Raw genomic sequence first — 20,381 nt, 5'->3', positions numbered from 1 at the left:
TGGTACATCAAGCTTCGCGTAAGGCTAGACGTGCCATACCTTCTTCGATGTTTTAAATGACAGCGTTTCGACCAAAGTTCAGAGAGCTGCCGAGGCCGCCAACTAGTACGAAATAGAGTGCGAGAACTCTCTCCCCTCTGCAAACTGTGATGGGGAGCACGCCGCGTACTCACGGTCGTGCCCATCCCTGAAAAAGAAAGAAATTGTGAAGGTAAAACTAACAAAGAATATTTCAAAGAAGCACGTGGCCAGGTATACTACCTGCCAAAGAATAGCTTTGCGAAGTGACGCATCTGGGGGCAGCGCTACAATGGCCCCCGGCCGCTGTCCGACCCACACGTAGTCAGGCGGCAGAGACGCCATCCGCCCCACCGGCGGTAGCAGCTAGCGCAGCTCCGCCACCCCATCGGAAGGGGCCATCGACCTCCGGGCTGGTGGCCTGAAGTGTCACTTCCAAAGTGTAGAGGCCTTCAGGTCAAGCACTGTGCTCGGATGAGCGCGTGTCCATCGCTTTACAAACGGCGATAGACACAATGACCAACCAGACGGCTCCGCCAGCACCTAAGAAGCGCAATATTCTCGTGATCGCTCAAAAAAAGACCAAACTCGCGTCCCGGCCCCTGGAAAGGCCCCGTGATTTAATCTTCGTTACTTAAATACCTAGCGCCAAGCACATATATAACTATGAAGACATAAATGCTACAATGGAATGTTAGAGGACTAATACATAACCTTGATGATATTAGAGAACTCCTACACAAGCATAATCCAAAGTTGCTGTGTGTTAAGAGACACATCTGAAACTGACGAACATAAATTTTCTTCAAAATTATATCATCATTCGAAAAGACCGCGACGAGGCTAATGCCTCTGGCTGTGAAGCAATAGGAGCCTATAAGTGTGTAGCTTGCCGAAACGTCGCCCTTCGGACGCCTCTTGAGGCAGTGTCAGTTGGGGCATTCTTTATAATAAGTTGGTCACTCTATGTACCGTTTATATACCCCCGAAGTATCATCTCGAAAAAAGTATTTTATAACCTTTTTGAACAGCTACCCGAGCCTGAGATACTCGTGTGAGATTTTAACGCTCATAACATTAAATTCAATTCACTTTATTTCAACACCAAAATGTGGAGTACCCTGAACAAAAACCTTCGTATGGCTTGACAAGGTCCGCAGCCCTTTTTAACAGGGAGTGACAGAGCATAGGGTGAGGTGTTACATATTTAGCTAGAATCACCCACGTCCCAATAACACGAGTGACAGACATAATGCACACACACACACACACACACATATATATATATATGTGTGTGTGTGTGTGTGTGTGTGTGTGTAAATGAATTCAAGTGAAACAGAATGCATATATAGTACATATACCACTCACGCACCGAGAGAAACCGAGAGAAAAAAGGACTGACGTTAATTGCTAACGCACATTATATATATATATATATATATATATATATATATATATATATATATATATATATATATATATATATATATATATATATATATATATATATATATATATATATATAATATCAAATTGAGAAATATGTCATACAATCATACTGCAATGCACAATTAGGCAAATGCACTGTTACAAGAAGCAATTTATTCCTTTTTGCGGAAACAAATCAAAGAGAAGAAAGAGCACAATAATGAAAATTATACAGTGTAGATATTGTTTAGACAAGACGGTAATATAAAGCGCGACATTTGGTACGTGTAATTAGTTCTTGCCCGTGGCATCTCGCAGAGTTCGCATCTGCGAGTATTTAGCTTCCCATCTCTGTGTTTTAAGTTCGAGATAGTATTTAACATGCTATTATTTCTGTTATTACCTGTCTAATGCAGGTGAATTAGTGTTTGCTCAAAAATATCAGGCATAGGAAGTAAATTCAGTTTTTTTGAAAAGTGGGCGCGTATGTGTGACGTGGGGAACATCCAGAATACTACGGACCGCCTTTTTCGCATTCTGTGTAATGTGGTGATATCAGAAAGCGTCGAAGTACCCCAAACAAGATGGCAATAGTTAATTTGACTGAGAAGCAAGGACTTGTATAGGAGAAGCTTGATGCTTTTAGGGGAGCAAATATATTGACCTGCACAAAATTCCACTCACACGGGATATTTTAGCAGCGACTAAATCCACATGCAAGATCCACGACATATGTTGTTCGAATACAACCCCAAGACATTAACAGTAGGCGCAATTGAAATATTAGAATTATTAAGTGGAATATTAACATGATGTGGAGACTCACGATGCGACGCGAGAAGTCGATTCATTGAAAATTTCTATTTAACCTCCGATGCGTGCCTCTTCAATAAGAAAGGGCCAACATATAACAATCCGCATCACAACTTATATTGGTCAATAGACCGGACGATCGGCTCCGCTTCTATATTCTCCGATTTAGAATGAAGTGTAATTAAAATTCTACTCGGAAGGTATTATTTCCCAGTAACGCTGAACTTAGTAAACCAACAGGACTTCCCTCCTATCGACCCTCACTGGAAACTGTCGTCAGCTGACTGGAAATGTTTTAAGGAATCCACCTACTGATCACAAAATTTTATAGAAAATTTTAATGTAGATCATGCTGTTCCGTAATTTACCGCTTTTATGATTGATGCCGCTGAAAAGTTCATTCCTCTCACAAGTGGCACTTCATTAAAAGGACCGATCCCCTGGTGGAATGGTGATTCTAGAGAGGCATGGAGGGGACAAAATAAAGCATTGTTCCAGAAGATACTCAAATTCCGGAAGAGACATTCCAGAAATTCCGAAAATTCCAGAAGATTTCAGAAGATACTCAAATGACGCTCCTGACACTTTTCAGCGCTGTAAGGACTGTGGCGTAGCTTCCTACTGCATGGAAAGAAGCCCTTTTGGCCCGATTCTGAAAAAAAGGCTAAGGCTCGACATTAGTAAAAATGTACTGCCCAAACACATTCAGGAGTCGTATTTATAAATTAAAAAAAATAATAAACCGTCGCTTGTTACACTTCTTCGAGTCAAACAAACTTCCTGATCCTAATCAGTGTGATTCTAGAGAAGGACGATCGACAACCGACCATCTTGTGCGGATCGAAGCAAACATTCGTGATTCCATCGTATATAAACAACACTTCTGATCCGTGTTTCTTGATTTGGAAAAGCCATACAATACAACTTGGCCTTACGGAATCCGGCGCGACCTGTCGCTAGTGGGCATCCAAGGAAATATGTTAAACTTTATAGAAAGCTGCTTACACAACCGTACATTCCGAGTAAAAATAGGTGATGGACTGTCGCATACATTCATACTAGAAACTGGGGTACCCTAGGGAGGCATACTCAGTTGCACACTCTTTGTCGTTATGATGAACACGGTTCGTACATCATTACCATCAGCTATTTTTTGTTCCGTGTACGTAAATGACATACAAATAGGTTTCGTAACCTGCAACCTAACTGTCTGTGAGAGAAAAATACAACAGTGCTTGAACAAAGTTTCTAAGTGTGCAGATGAAAATGGGTTCAAAGTGAACCCCAACCAAAAGTTCTTGTGTTCTTTTCACCAGGAAGAAAGGGCTTCTTGTAGATCCCAGTATATAAATGTACGGGCAACAAATACCTGCGAACAAAGAGCACAAATGTCTAGGCTGTATAGTTGATTCCATGCTTAGTTTCATTCCACACGTAAAATATCTTAAAGCAATATGTCTAAAAACAATGAGCTTACTTAAAACCCTATCCCACACAACATGGGGTAGGGACCGGAAGTGTTTATTGAATCTTTACAGGAGCCTAATTCGATCATGATTGGGCTATTGTGTCGTGGTATAGCACCCTGCCACCCCGAGCGCGCTAAAGATGCTAGATCCCGTCAACCATCTGCGTATCCGTCGGGCCACGGGCGCATTTAGAACAAGCCAAGTCGAAAGTGTAATACCTAGATTGAGATGAGTGGTGACTCCGTTTTCGGAGAGCATATATCAGCGTCAACTATTTTCTCAAAGTGCACTCTAATCAGGAACATCCGTGTTCCACAACCGTTAACAACTTAACTAGCGCAACACTTTTTCGTAATAGACCCTCTATGAGACTCTCACTGCGTGTATAACTTAGCGGAGAAGTGGGTGCCCCAATTCTCGAACATCACCTAATGCCTCCAGCTAAGCTATTAGCGCCCTTGGAGTAGCAGGTGATAGAATATGATGTATCTTTTGTAGAGGTTACAAACGTGCTCCTGAGCTCAAATTCGCAATGCATTTCCGTGAATTTCAATCAAAGTACTCCTGCTCCGAATTCCACACAGACGCGTCCAAGTCACATGCAGGCGTATCTTACGTTGCTGCCAGCCCCTCTTTTCTAAATCTGACGTATCGAACCCGCTAAGAAGTACCTTCACTGCAAAAGCCTATGCACTGCTGTCGGCGGTAAAACATATAAACAAATTAGAACTTGACGAGCAATTATATTCACAGAGTCGTTAAGTCTTGCAAAAGCATTAATGTTATTAGAAAAGCATACAAATCATGTTTTTATTGAACTTTACTCAATCTTGTGCAGCAGTGATTTATCTCGTAGACATGTAGTAATATGCTGGGTTCTTGGCCATAGAATAATCGAAGGTAATGTGCTTGCCGTCGAAATCGCCAAATCAATAGCATCCCGAGGTATTCTTTCTGCTGCTGTCCCTGCCACAGACATCAAGTCTTTAATAAAAAAGAAGCGGCGAAGCCACTGGCAACGCACGTGGGCTGCTTAACGAGCAATAAGCTTCACGTGATTAAGCCGAAGTCAGGTTTACGGCTCCCAACTATGAAAACACGAAGAACAGATGTCCTGTTCACTAGACTTAGAATGTGACATACATTTGGCACTCGTAACTTTCTCTTGACTCGTAATGAGCCTCCAACTTGTGGTAGATGTGGTGACAGGCTGACCGTCTTCTCCGTCTTCCTGGAGTGTCGGGAAGCCGAAAGAGACAGCAAGAAACATTTTCCTCTTGCATACCGCTATTGTGTCCCTCTTCATCCGGCTATGTTTCTTGACGAAGAACAGCTTTTTAAGACCAAAGCAGTCCTCGCTTTCTTGGATGATGTCCTACATATTATAAGCCCGTTAAATTCATAGCGCATCCGCTTTCCAGAGGATGTCGTTATGATAATTGTTTTTTATAGAACATGCCCCTAGGCCCTTGTGTTTCAAGGGTTCTGGTGAGGCAATATGGCTCTAGCCAGCTTAAGCACGTGGCATATTTTGTACATTGCATCACTCTTTCGCAATACATTTTAATGTCATAGTACGCGTCATTAGTCGTTGCCATAATCTTATTACACGTAGATGATACGCAATTTCGAAGAAGAATGGAAAGAACAATGATAGGTGTAACGTTAAGGGATAAGAAAAGAGCAGATTGGGTGATTGGGTGAGGGAACAAACGCGAGTTAATGATATCTTAGTTGAAATCAAGAAAAAGAAATAAATGGGCATTGGCAGAACATGTAACGACAGGGGAAGATAGCAGATGGTCATTAAGGGTTACAGACTGGACTCCAAGGGAAGCGAAGCGTAGCAGGGGGTGGCGGAAAGTTAGGTGAGCGGATGAGATTAAGAAGTTTGCAGGGACAAGATGGCCCCAATTAGTACATGACCGGGGTATTTGGAGAAGTATGGGAGAGGCCTTTGCCCTGCAGTGGGCGTACCCAGGCTGATGATGATAATAATGATACGCAATTTATAACCCCTATTTTAGGCCCCTATACAGCCACGTCAGATCAACTTCACAGAACTCATCAACACTGGCATGGCGCTCTTTGGCCATACCTGACCTTTGCGCCACTAAACATTACACATTCATTCCTTCTCATTGATGTATTACTGCTGTTTTCTTGACCTAGTTATGATATCTATCGTGAAAAGGCTCACTATCAGTCTATTGGGTTTACGAAAACTTTTATATATTCCCTGTGTTGTAATATTTGCTGTGTATTGTATTTTATGCCGTGACTGTAATTACCAAGATTGTGTTGGTAACGTTCGCTGTATCTAAACGCTCTGACTCCAATGCAGTGCGTTATAAGAGTATAATGCATAGCAAGGACGGTGCATTTATATTACATTGTTTGTCCGCTAGTTCCTTCATTTATTTTCCTTCTTTTTCTTTTTAACTTTGGCTTGTTTATTTCCTACACTGCTTAGTCACTGGAGTTTGTTATTATAGATGGCATAGCCCGCGTTTTGATTGCATATTTTCCCATTTGCTTTTCGCTTATTAAACAGCTATTTGTTGACAATTCCTTTATTGTTTGCAGTGTGCTGCTGCCCTCAGTCATGGTCCTTTTATCTGAGACAAGAACGGTGGCGGTATAACAACAAAACAAAGCAGTGCGAGCCGTTCGAAGGAAGCGACGAGGACTGCAACAACTTCGAAAACGAAGTTGAGTGCAACAGACACTGTGGCCCAGAGATACCAAAGGCGTGCTGAGAACGAAAGGACTGGAGCGGTAAGTTAATGGGGTATTTGTAACACCCTAAACGCGAGACTAGTGCGTTTTTACTGGAGTTTGAATTACTGGAATCTAATTTCGCATGCACCGAAAGTCTCACATTCTCCTTCAGTTTGCTCGCGTCAGCCTGACGTGGCTGATAGAGACTCTTGGAAATACTAAAGTAAGCTTCCGAAATTTGAAGTTGTGAAAGTGGGACTACAATCCCTTGCAGCGGTGAAAAAAACAAAATAAAGTAAGTTCTCAAACTGTCCTTCTTGGTAAATGTCTACGGAAACACTTGGGGGCCGTGTGAAAAGACTCGACAGGATTAGCCTCTCGTGCAATCCCGTTTTCTCATCTTGTCATGCTTTCCCGCACTGTCCCAAATTGTTCTCTTATGCAGCACTGTCGTGCCGAATTGACCCATGGGGTCTCAGGGGTATATTAGTACAAGGCTAAACTATGGTATTTGAAACTGTTTGACCACCTCTTCTGTGGCTGTGCTTTCTGCAGACCTGCTTATATATCCATTTCAGCCAGGTTTCGCTGCTCTATCTCTAATACTGATTCTTTGAAAGTCTGGGAAACCGCTTTACAGAATCCGTGTTAAAATGCATGCAAATATTTGCAAATATGGAAAGTAATGAGACGCCAGTGAGGAACTGCTGCAATTTATACATATATTATTCACAAGTTGTGAATTTCAGACCTATGACTTCACAATTCTGACTTTCACAAAGGATGGTCCACGAGCCGAAACGTCAATGAAATGTAGTGTGCTAATTCAAAGTACGTCATACCCCTTCTCTTCATTTTACAACCGGAACCAGCCTGATGTCCTCTGCCACAACTATATATATATATATATATATATATATAGATACATATATATATATATATATATATATATATATAATGTCAACAAGAATAAGGAAAGCCGATTGGACTGATTTTGGCAGTCATATAACAAGCCAGCAAATAATGACACCAAGAACTCCATAGGGGAAATTGCTTGCAGTCCTTAATTGGATTAAACGAATAAAAAATAAATGAAGATAAAAGAAACAAAATACAACGGGCCGCAGGTGGGGTACCAACCCATGTCTTCGCATTACTCGTGTGCTACTCTTACCAATTGAGCTACCGTGACCACCCCTTCCCATCCACTTTCTGGGCCATTTATGTCTATGTATTAGAACTAACCATTGGAGTATTAATGAGCGCCACCACGCGTGGCTTTGGCGGCGGAAGTGGAACATTCTTTCTGGCGTTACGCGTGTGTGAAATTTTAGGTTTCACTCAGTGACTGAATCTGGTTCCATGTTTGGTTTCAAACCCTCTTACTTCAGCCTCAGCCAAGCCTGATCTTCCCCTCTGGTTATTCTCCCTGCCTTTCCCCTCTGGTTTCTCTCTCTCTCTCTCTCTTTCTGTATATTTCTGTTAACTCCGCACAGTAACGCAACGCACTATCCATTCGACCACGGACTACCCTGTGAACCAGATAGGTGCGAAAATATTTAGAAGCAAACATAGATAGATTTATACAGACATAGATGCAAACATAAATACATCACCGTTCTAGAATGCCTAGAGTAACATAAGAATGGTAATTTTTAAAATTTATTTATTAAGTTATTTTGAAAGCTGTGAGCCTTTTCTAGATGGTACAGCATCGGCAAGTTCACAACAATAAGGGCAAATATATATACAACGTAATAGAAGCAGAGCAATGCAAACTGAAGGGAAAATGCATAAGGAGCATAAAGCAACATAAAAATACAGCAGCATTCAAATAGCATAGTACAACTCCATATAAACAAAAGCATAGACATTAAACATTTGTGATTTCTAGCTTTTGTTTTCATAACTCGCCAGCGAATCAGTGCCGTAAAATATTTCTTAGTTTTGTTTGTCCCACTCATCTATTGTTTTACCAGACATGAATGTTTGTAAGCATCAGCGCTAAGCACAGAAGGTCTAACAATGTACGAGTGAAAGGATCGAGGTTACACTCTGCCTTGATGCCGCAAGTAGAGTCGGGAATTTGTTCAATATGGCATGTGGACGTGCTCAGCAAGGTGCGCTTCAGTGACCACAGGATGGTAAGAACTCGAATTAGCCGAGACCTGACGAGGGAACGGAAGAAACTGGTACATAAGAAGCCGATCAATAAGTTAACTGTAAGAGGGACAATAGAGGAATTCCAGATCTAGCTACAGAACAGATATTCGGCTTTAACTCAGGAAGAGGACATTAGTGTTGAAGCAATGAACGACAATCTTGAGGGCATCATTACGGAGTGTGCAATAGAAGTCGGTGGTAACTCCGCTAGACAGGATACCAGCAAGCTATCGCAGGAGACGAAAGATCTGATCAAGAAATGCCAATGTATGAAAGCCTCTAACACTACAGCTGGAATAGAACTGGCAGAATTTTCGAAGTTAACCAACAAACGTAAGACAGCTCACATAAGGAAGTATAAAGTGGATAGAATTGAACATGCTCTTAGGAACGGACGAAGCCTAAAAGCAGTGAAGAAGAAACTAGGAATTGGCAAGAATCAGATGTATGCGTTAAGAGACAAAGCCGGCAATATCATTACTTATATGGATGAGATAGTTCAAGTGGCTGAGAGTTCTATAGAGATTTATACTGTACCAGTGGCACCCACGACGATATTGCAAGAGAGAATAGTCTAGAGGAATTCGAAATCCCACAGGTAACGCCGGAAGAAGTAAAGAAAGCCTTGGGAGCCATGCAAAGGGGGAAGTCAGCTGGGGAGGATAAGGTAACAGCAGATTTGTTGAACGATGGTGGGCAGATTGTTCTAGAGAAACGGGCCACCCTGTATACGCAATGCCTCATGACATCGAGCGTACCGGAATCTTGGAAAAACGCTAGCATAATCCTAATCCATAAGAAAGCGGACGCCAAAGACTTGAAAAATTATACACCGATCAGCTTACTGTCCGTTGCCTACAAAGTATTTACTAAGGTAATTGCAAATAGAATCAGGAACACCTTAGACTTCCGTCAACCAAAGGACCAGGCAGGATTGCGCAAAGGCTACTCAACAATAGACCATAATTACACTATCAATCAGGTGACAGAAAAAATGTGCGGAATATAACCAACCTTTATATATAGCTTTCAATGATTACGAGAAAGCGTTTGATTCAGTCGAAACCTCAGCAGTCATGGAGGCATTGCGGCATCAGGGTGTAGACGGGCCGTATTTAAAAATACTGAAGATATCTATAGCGGCTCCACAGCCACCGTATTCCTCCTTAATGAAAGCAACAAAATCCCAATAAAGAAAGGCGTCAGGCAGGGAGATACAATCTGTCCAATGCTATTCACCGCCTGTTTACAGGAGGTATTCAGAGACTTGGACTGGGAAGAATTGGGGATAAGAGTTAATGGAGAATACCTGAGTAACTTGCGATTCACTGATGATATTGCCTTGCTTAGTAATTCAGGAGACCAACTGCAATGCATGCTCACTGACCTGGAGAGGCAAAGCAGAAGGGTGGGTCTGAAAATTAATCTGCAGAAAACTAAAGTAATGTTTAACATTCTCGGAAGAGGACAGCAGTTTACGATAGGTAGTGAGGCACTGGAAGTGGTAAGGTAATGCATCTACTTAGGACAGGTAGTGACTGCTGATCCGGATAATGAGACTGAAATAATCAGAAGAATGAGAATGAGCTGGGATGCGTTTGGTAGGCATTCTCAGATCATGAACAGCAGGTTGCCATTATCCCTCAAGAGAAAAGTTTATAGCAGCTGTGTCTTACCAGTACTCACGTACGGGCGGAAACCTGGAGGCTTACGAAAAGGGTTCTTCTTAAATTGAGGACGATGCAATGAGCTATGGAAAGAAGAATGATAGGTGTAAGGTTAAGGGATAAGAAAAGAGCAGATTGGGTGAGGGAACAAACGCGACTTAATGATATCTTAGTTAAAATCAAGAAAAAGAAATGGGCATGGGCAGGACACGTAATGAGGAGGGAAGATAACCGATGGTCATTAAGAGTTACGGAATGGATTCCACGGGAAGGGAAGCGTAGCAGAGGGCGGCAGAAAGTTAGGTGGGCGGACGAGATTAAGAAGTTAGCAGGTACAACAATGCCACAATTAGCACATGACCGGGGTAGTTGGAGAAGTATGGGAGACGCCTTTGCCCTGCAGTGGGCGTAACCAGGCTGATGATGATGATGATGGCATTAAAGAGTCGAAAAAAATTTGAGCCTGGCTGTTTCCTTCGTGAAGCTAGATTTGGAAGGTCAGCCTTATCGATGAATACCAGTAACAGATTCCGGTCTCTCGCATTTAGAAAAAATAAAGCGTAGAGCAAGACGCTGCACTCGCTCGATCTGATTTATCAGAGTTACTCGGTACGGGTCCCACACTATGCTTGCGTCCTCCAAGGTAGGTGGAACAATCGTAGTGTAAGCCTTAAGCTTTACGTCAGGAGACGCTTGCTTCAATTTCCTTCAAATAGGAATATATATTAAGCTCGACAGGCCATGTAATGTGTAGGGAAAAATTCGGTGGTCTCTTAGAGGTTTTGAACAGGTGCCAACTGAAGGGCAACAGAGTTGAAGACGGCAGAGAATTAGGCTGTCGGACCCAACTAGAATTTCTGCAGGCACTACTTGGAAGCGGCTACCGCAAGACTGGGTAATTTGAATATTGCTGGACTAGGCGATTATTATTATTATTATTATTATTGCGACAAAGGTATGAAGTGGTGCTGCAATGCAAACTCCAAAAAAAAAAGGCGAATACGCATTGCGAGACGACTACGTAGCGATGTTATCAGGAGGAAGGTGTTGTATGCGGCTTGTTGAGAGAATAATGCTCATGACAGGTGTATGCACTATAAAATGTGACACGTATTCTGCAACATTTAAAGATTTCGCGCCTCTTGTGTCACAGTGGCGCATAGCCATCCTGGCGGATTGGCACACATCTAGGGGTATATAGCGAGTGGCCAAATCAAAGAATGTAATGTAAACGAAATGATTTGCCAGGTATTGTGACGTCTGTCCTTTGGAGACCACTAAGAAAACTATGGGAGTTCTAGCAGACTCCGTCTCCTATAAAGCGTGGAAGATCGGACGAAGTGTCTAAGATCGAGATCGAGCTATAGGTGGCAGCATCATGGCTGTGTTAGTGTGGACAGGCAATCGGCGGTGCAGGTCGAATGCACACGGTGGCACGTGTCTGTGAACTAATTGGCACGGTTTAATGGAAATGAAATGCGCTGATTACAGTGAACTGATCATATATTTCTCTGTTGTGCAACATTTTTGTACTAAATGCGCATGACTTATGTTTTTAATTCTAGGAAACCTACGCTGTCGCACACCGGAACTCTGACACGGAGCAAAACAATCCGCTTTTAGGGACTTCCTTAAGAGTATTTGTGAATGCTTCGCTTTCGATTCTTGTTCTCTGCTTAAATTGTTGCGGTACCCTTATACTGCCAATTTCGCTGCGAATCTTCCACTGATTACAAAAAAGTGAGCATACCTGTACAACGTCGTTAACATAGCAAGTTAATGCGCACTTGACGTCACTAATGGTAGGCAAACATCTTCATTTTGTTTTTGTTCAATTGGCTGCGAAATACGAACGTCTTATGAGTTATAATAAACACGCGAGACTGCTATGAGTCACAACACGTTAACAGTATTGTAAGGTTGCTTCTGACGATAACATTTTATCGCATTACCAGCGAAAATGTGTCACTTATACACTGTCCTTAATTTGATCAGCGTAAAGTTGTATTTATTTGAGATGCTACATTTACTAGGTTGTTTTCTTTTAGCTAATAATATCCGCTAAAAACTCTGCATTGAATAGCGAAAGAAAATTGCAGTGACCGCCTTCCACTCAGTGTGATGACGTGCTGCGTCTAGAGACCGATGTCACACATGTTCGTCATGACGGGTTTTACAGCAAACACTATGAAAATTTTCAAATTGCCTCTGGCAGATAGCACAATTCTAGCCCATGAGCTGTTTACTCGAAGAGGCAGACACAACTTGCACAAGAAATTTGAATGCATAATCGGCTAATCAATAAAAAAGTACACATTACTTTGTTGTCAATTACCTTATGGCACATATTGCAATTTACAAATTCTAGGCATGTAGGTTGGACTTGCAAATATTTTGGAGGATGTAACGAGTTACGAGGTGTTAATTCCAGATCTTTGGGGAGAAATGTATTGGCGTTCCAGTTGCTTTAGTGCTTTAATGCATAAAACGATGTTTTGTTAACTAAGTAAGCGGAACAACAATGCATTTTTACCGCAAGTTTGGGGGTGCATATTTAGCGAATTGTGTCATCCGCAGAATTCTTTTGAAATGGATATGTCTTGGAGTCTCACCCACTGGAATTTGGGAATTGCAATATGTGTCACAAGATAATTAGTTTAAAATTTTATTTAGGAATTTGTTATTTTTTTGATTGGGCATTTTAATTTCTTTTTTGTTAGTAATGTCCGCCACGTTGGGTAGACTCACTCATGGACTACAATTGCGCTATATACCACAGGCAATGTATAAAAAATATTGAAAGTGTTCGCTGAAACACTCTCTATCATATCCTATTGTAGCAGGGAATAAGAACACAAGATCCCGTGATCTACTTGCGAGGTAAAATAGTTTTACCTCTGTGGTATCAAAACTACATGAAAGAACACCTCAGGCCATTGCGTAACCACTGAGCAAGAACCATGTAATCACCGAAATTATGATGCTGCAGTTATCGTAATATGAATCATATGACGATACACAATATGAGCGCCTGCTAGTGATCTATTTTTACTGCACTGTGATACTTACTCCGCATAGGTCATAGGTCAGGTGCGAGGTATCACAGACATGGCACAGTGATAAAACAGATCGGGGCCGCTTGCAAAACACACAATTCACGTAGCGCTACGACCATTTGATTCATTTACAACAAGTCATAATGATCTCTGTGGAGTAGCTGAAGAACAAAGAGGCAATACCATTGGTATGATTGTGGTCAATAGAGGGTGCGGTGGTCACACACAACGCGCACTCGACACTAGATTTCACTAATCATACTACAGTACTAAGACGAAGGCCCAAGGCTAAATGCTTCTATGCATCATCAAAAAATGCAGACCAGAATGAACGACTTTGCTGATAAATAGAAAACCGAAGCACATGTAAGCAAAATTTCGCACAATCCATGTCACGATGAATGTCGGTGATAATGACTTTAGCAGTGAAGCAACGCAGCGACACAACGCTTTGTCACCATCGAAATGCCTTATGTATGGGGTGTGCGCTTCAGCGTGGCTCCTCTGTCGCGTTTCCCTATTGACACTGTGCGCCATCGAGTGACGTCGCCATGAAGTCAGTGCATGGCCTCAGAATGTCAATGCGTGCGGATGCGTGAGAAGGTTTAGAAACAAGGCATGTCGCATCTGAGCGCATCTATTGCGCTTTTTACTGGGCACGCTGCGGCAACTAGTGGCACTGCCGAGAAGTCGACGCGTTGGCCCCGAGTCGAAATACGTGGCGCACCGCTACGTGCGAATGCTGAGAATCGTTTCCTCGCTGGCCTCAGACGCAGTGGCCGGTACTGCGTCACCCAACTCGACAAGAAATTCTTTCAAGAGCGGCAGATACACAGTGCAGTTATGGCGCATCTTGCTAAAGCGTTGGCATGAAAGACGTTCATGTAAATGCAGCACATGCGCGGTGCAATGATGGCACAGCTTGCTATAGCGTCGGGTTTTTGTGCTTGAGGAACGCGTGTTTCTACGCGAATTTTAAAGGGTTTTGAACTGTACATTCGGCTGATTGAAATTGACGGTTGTGAAATCGGATAGTCGGAATGTAGACGGGCCCGTGTCCCGCGAATCCCGTTGTACGTGCTGGGCCATCTAGCGGCGCCATCATAAAGTCCGTGCTCGGCTGAGGTTCCTTTCCGCCGCGCTCCGTTGAAATTAAGGGCCTTTTTTATCATTGTAGTGTGATTTATTCCCAGTGGAAGTTACCTGGTTACGCAAGTTGCGTCAAAGATTTTCATTGAAGAGTGGCACAAACCTGCAGTGCCATTGCCATCGGCTCGAGCTGGTATCAAAAAAGTTTGGTGTTGTTTCTGAGAAGCTTAGAAGTGTTTGTAAAAAGATAGTATCAAGCTTGTAATCATGATGCGTAAAATGTCTTCTTGGACAGCCGTACCTGGCTATCAATGTGAGCGCACAGACAGCTGCAGCTCCGGGCGCCGAGATGCTGAAGATGGGTGTAGCTGGCCATCGCATCTAGTGGTCGCTGCATGTGACTACGTAGCAATTGTCCTTCGAAGGTGTTACGTAGCAGAGGAGGTTCAATTACACCCTGTCGAAACGGGCATCCAGCGAAAGAAATAGGTTGGAAGTAACTACGGGGTGACGCTGAATCTTGGAATGTTCACTTGGCAAGGAACAGCGGATCCATTCTCCGACTTGTGTGCGTTTAGGTGGGTTAATACGATACAGCTAGAAAGAACTTTCTGCGTTGCGCCGATTCCAGCATGTGGCAGATTGTTTACTGTCTCATATAGACGTAATGTACTCTTATGCCTGAATGAACTGTCGAGGTGTACCGGTAGGAGTGTCACAAACAGGTATGCCACTTTCAGTCAGAACGATTTCATGCAATTGCAAGTATGAGTTCAACGTCATCATGGTTGTGACTGGCAAGTAGGTCGATGTCGATGACAAAGTGCATCTTAGAATGCGCTATAAACTGCATCGATGTGGCTCAGGACGTTCAGTGGGATGTTGTAAGTGCCCTTGACGTTACAGAACGTAATTATCAACTCAGACATATAAGAAAGATGGTGGCTCTTACGTGGTGTGTAACGGAACGCAAAGAGCATTACACCATGCAAAAGGAACTTGTGTTCTCGCAAGACTAAATGAGCAGCCCTCCAAGAAATGACGAAAGTGGCGCATAGTGAGGTAGACAGCGAGTAACTCACAGCCAAACACGCTGTAGCAGGTCCGTGTAGGCTTCGTTTTCGTCGAGAAGAGTGCGAGTGGCTCCACGCATCACTGAAGAACTACTGCAGGACGGTGCCGATAGCGGTGCTGCTGGTTTGAATCAAGGTGGTAATGAGTACACATGACACTTGTGAAGGCTTGGGCAGCCTCATAAATACGCTGAATCATTTGGTTATGCTTGCAGCCAAGCCATGCATCAAGACATCCCACGATTCTGGAACAATGGGGAATAAAACGTCCGCACAATTGTAAGAACGAGAAATTGACCAAGCTTTGTCACAGCAGTCGGCCATGGAAAGTCTTCGATGACGCGAATCTGGGATGGCAGTGGTCGAATGCTGTCGGCCCCAACCAGATGTCCGTGGAAATCGAGGTCAGGACGACGAAATGGCGATCGGCATCGTTGATAACTCCTGGAGTATCAAGGCGAGAAAACAAGAAGGCTTCCAGATCTTTTGGAACGCAAGAACTAGTGACGAGGAGGTCGTCAATGTATGCAAAATGGAAAGGCAAGCCTCGAGTGACAATACTAATGAGGCACTGAAATGAGTGGCCAGTGTTTCGTAACAACAATTTTGCCGGTTGTGCTCTTTTCAACACATCAGAAAAAATTTTAGGACTCTCTTTAAAGTACACATCGCGCTATATCCAAGCGTTGAATGGGCAGACTAGCGCTTGTTGGGTAATAAAAGTGATCTTAATACACGGCGTTCTCATGAGACTGACTAGCACTGTGAGCCGTGACTATCGTGTTGCTGATGCAGCTGTCATATGCCCATTACGCGCATTAAGCTGTATACCTAAGTTATCGCATAAGGCTGGAGCTGTTGCACAACATGACGATAAATAGGTAATGGTAATAAAGATATCATATTGAACGCATGGGAAAGAGGAGTGAAAGCAGTGGCTTCTGTTTTCAAGCTTCAAATTTTCAGTACTCTTTCTTCAGCCTCACATTTACGTGGTTGAGGGCAGCCCTCACGCAAAACGACTATGCCTCGGCCTATTTTTAAAAGAAGGAAGTGGAACTATTCCTTCTTTATGTAATATTTCGCAGCTCATCTTTTAGATGTGCTCCCCATACAGATCAATACAATTTCAATTGAGCGTAGTGAAGAAACATTTTTGCACAATCTGTCATTTAAGTACATAATATACACCTTAGCTTATCCTACTTTTAAATGTCACACTAACATGTGGCCCGTTTTTATTCCAGAAATGGTTTCCTGGTCAGCAAGCACTTTCATCACGTTCTATTTTTAATGGAAGATTATCAGGCCTCAATGCACAGTAAAAAATTGACTAAAATAAAGCTTTACTGCACTTTCTTGATTCTCGAATTAACATGTTGCTGTCGTACGCTTCAAATACAAGATTACCAACTACGACCAGTATCAGTGTGGAGAAAATGTAAGATGTCATTTTTACAGCAATTCATATCCTGCATATTTTATTTCATTCCCAATTACACGGGCACTCGAGTCACGTAGACGCCGTCGGCGCCACAGCCGCTATGATGTCTTCGTATCGATGGCGTGTGCGTGGTCTGCGCTCCGGAGTTTGAAGATCACGTGACCTGCTGAGGTTACGGGCACAAATTCGGAAAAGCTTGAGGGTGCCTCGTTTATATCCGCCCTAACCAAGTTACTCAGAGACGTTAGCGCCGCGCTGGCTGCCCGGCTGGGAAAATGAGAAAACGAAAGTGAGCCATTGTCGAGCTGCGTTCATTTGGCTAGGCAGCGCAGCAAGGTCACCGTTCTGCCTTGTGCTGCTGGCATGATGGTTTTTAGCACGCACGCTAGTGTTCTTGGTGAGTAACTGTATGCACACAGTAGACTTGCTTGAATGCACACAGTAGACTTAATTTTATGCATTCGCCACTGTCAAACGCCGAGACTTTTCTGTAGCTGTCCTCTCGTGCACTGTCGAGATATGACGCCCGTAAGGCTCCTGGCGGCGCTCGTCTTCACGCGAGCGTCAAAACTACGGAATATAAAAAATATTCGCGGATCATAAACTTAATATAGCGAGTAGTATAAATATTTTTGGCGATATATTGTTTGGATACGAAAATGTCAAATGGTCCATTCAACGAAAAAGCCGACGTCTGTCGTATGTAGCAGTGAAACTGCACCTAAACTGGCATTGCCGTTAACTGCGATGCAACCTTACGAGCGCCTCAACGGAGCAGAGTGGGCGAAAGGGAGCCTCTTGCAGGGGTTGCGTGAGGGGAGAAGGCATTTCTGCGACTTCTCGTCAACGTCTCAACTGGCATTGCCGTTAACTGCGATGCAACCTTACGAGCGCCTCAACGGAGCAGAGCGGGTGAGAGGGAGCACCTTGCAGGGGTTGCGTGAGGGGAGAAGGCATTTCTGCGACTTCTCGTCAACGTCGCTTTCGTTCTCGGTCCGAGCGCTCCTCTACGACGCAGATGCAACGCCTCCTAGATAGCAAGCATGTGCACTCTGCTTTGTGGCGTCTTACTCGTTGAACATGATTTACCCTGCGAAGCCCAGCGTGACAAAATTGGTGAGGTCAAAATCACCGCGGCTTACTCGGGAGCATTCCCATTAGATTGTGTGGCAGTCGAGAATGTAGCATTGCGCCATTGATCGAAGTGTACGGGTCCTGCGCTTATCTAAGAGGCGTTGGCAGAGCGGGTGAAAGGCAACATCAACTGGTGTCGTTAGAACGCCAGGCGTTGCGTCAGAGGAAAGGGCAATGCCGGCGATGCGTTGCTTGATAGGCGTCAACGCGTCAGTGGCATGCAGTGGTTCGTTCCACAGGCTGCTGCTGATTGCTGGTTCTGGTAGCACGTAGCGCTTTGGTATACAACTCGCAGCGCCAAACTTGAAGCACTGGAACGGTATCGTTCAATTGGACAATAATGTTTTCGTATTCACAAGTCATCAGGAGGGCACAGATGTGCTTCGATGTTTTTTCCTTTTGAATCTAGCTATCAAACTTGGTACGTAAGATCACGTCAGGATGTTTTTGTCGTGAAATTTACTAGCTACAGAGTCTGTCATAGCATTCGAAGCACCCAGAATGACGCTGACATTAAATAAATGCAGGAAATATCTGCACTCCTTTTGTTTTCTGGAGCACGCAACAGAAACATAGTTTAGCTGCTATAGAAAATTATAGCTCAACAATGGAATAGAAGTCAATGCTAGTTTCTGAGAACGTTCCTAAAGCGAGAAAACGCACAAAATTCGAAATATATTTTGTTGTTGCCCCATGCACTTGTCGTTGCGTCATGCGTTTTAACCGCATCTGCTATGGACAAGTCATTTCCTTTTCACTAAACACGGACTACCGTGTGCACAAAAAGCCCAAAGCCTAATGCAGTGAATTAAAAAAAATACCGAGCCTTAACGTCGTACATACGCAGATCTTTGAATATTGTGAGGGCGTGCTGACATAATAGCTCTGCATTTCCGGTGCTAGATTAAGGAAATATAATTTTGACTTTTATTTTCTCGCCTAGTATTCAACCTGTTACCGCAAAATTAACAAAAAGTACACGAAGAATACATAAATTACTAAAGCCTGATTTAATATTTCGCTTTGTTGTCCCTCAAAATACTTGATTTGCGGGTATTTCTTATGTGACGTTTAGAGCTAAGTTGTGACTTTACACAACACGAGATGAGTGTTTTATAAAGACAATTTACCAGTGGCACCCGTTGTCAAAATCTTACATTCAGATGGTCCGAAGCTTTGTATTTCTCCACCACTGAAATAAGTCGCGTTTGCCTGTGGGCTGGAAACAATCCTCTGCGATAAGAAGTTCCACCAAAATTATTCAGCGCCAACATGCCACGTAGCACTTGAGTGTTTTCGAGACGCAACCATAAATAATGCTTACTCTTCAATACCTCCCAGAAAAAAAAGAACAACGCGTTTGTGTTGGACACGCGTTGGCAGGTATAATATTGTCACATTAAAGTGACGGTGAAGAACAGAGTAGCAAAACTGTGAATAATGAAACTCAATTTTATTGGGCATACCCGTGTCCAGAAAAGCAGGCGGCACTTGAAGCACCACGGTATCAGCCAGCACAGTCGGTAGTCGTCGAAATCTGATCTGCGAGTCAAACTGGTCCGCTTTGATACATGACTCGTCGAAGGCACCAGCATCACTGGTGTCCGCGTGCTTTCCTGAAAGTACCACAGAATTCGTGTCGCACATACAATAATATTACACAATCTTCAGTAACAACAGACAACGGATAGAACCAGCGATAATATTCGAGTACGTTCAGATACAAAAAATTGTGTTTTGCTCCGAGTGATAACATTGCAACGCAGATTGGCTCGTAACAAATGCTCACATAAAATACGAACAATTTTTACGCGTGTAATTATTATGCGCAAGCTGAGCCGTTGCTTTGAACCGGCGGTGAAGTTAAAACGACTGTCAATAGCGCCTACCCAATTGTCTTTCTTTCCACAACGTCGAAACAAGAGCCACAGGTGACAAAAATACGGAGACTCGTTGAATGATACGGAGGCTTGATGATGATGACAATACGGACGCTTGTTGCTTCTAGCTATGCTGATGTTAATTTAAAGGGAAATTCAGTGTACCGAAAGCTGCCGGGGCCTCTACAGTTCACAAATAAAGGAGGCCTCGGTTTTGGAGTCGTATGAAGTGGTAAATATAGATTAGTCGCGTTGCCTCTTTTGAGCCACAATAAACTGCAACGCTGGTCACAAAATAACTGCAATGCTGGTCACATTGCGGGCACCAACTTAGAGCAGTCAAGTACTCGAGCACATGAGGGTTGGACACTCCTGCATGTAGTCGTGCGCGGGTTAGGCGTGATTCAGGAAAAAGGGGATACTGGG

At 43.3% G+C, this 20,381-nt stretch overlaps 1 protein-coding gene across 1 annotated transcript in view; it reads left to right on the top strand.

Annotated features, from left to right (window-relative positions):
• The window catches only part of LOC142563875 (uncharacterized), a 46,721-nt gene extending 29,853 nt beyond the window's left edge, over positions 1-16,868 (top strand). Inside the window, exons 6-7 of the mRNA XM_075674552.1 lie at positions 6,315-6,506; positions 16,745-16,868. Coding sequence (XP_075530667.1) covers positions 6,315-6,487 — 173 coding nt within the window. The 3' untranslated portion in view covers positions 6,488-6,506; positions 16,745-16,868. The remainder of the gene's footprint in view (positions 1-6,314; positions 6,507-16,744) is intronic.
• Positions 16,869-20,381: the final 3,513 nt, after the last annotated feature.

This window comes from Dermacentor variabilis, chromosome 11 (assembly GCF_050947875.1).
Source record: "Dermacentor variabilis isolate Ectoservices chromosome 11, ASM5094787v1, whole genome shotgun sequence".
In the NCBI taxonomy this organism is placed as follows: Eukaryota; Metazoa; Arthropoda; class Arachnida; order Ixodida; family Ixodidae; genus Dermacentor; species Dermacentor variabilis.
The sequence above is the reverse complement of the archived record's forward strand: the minus strand, read 5'-3'. Positions and strand labels throughout refer to the sequence as shown.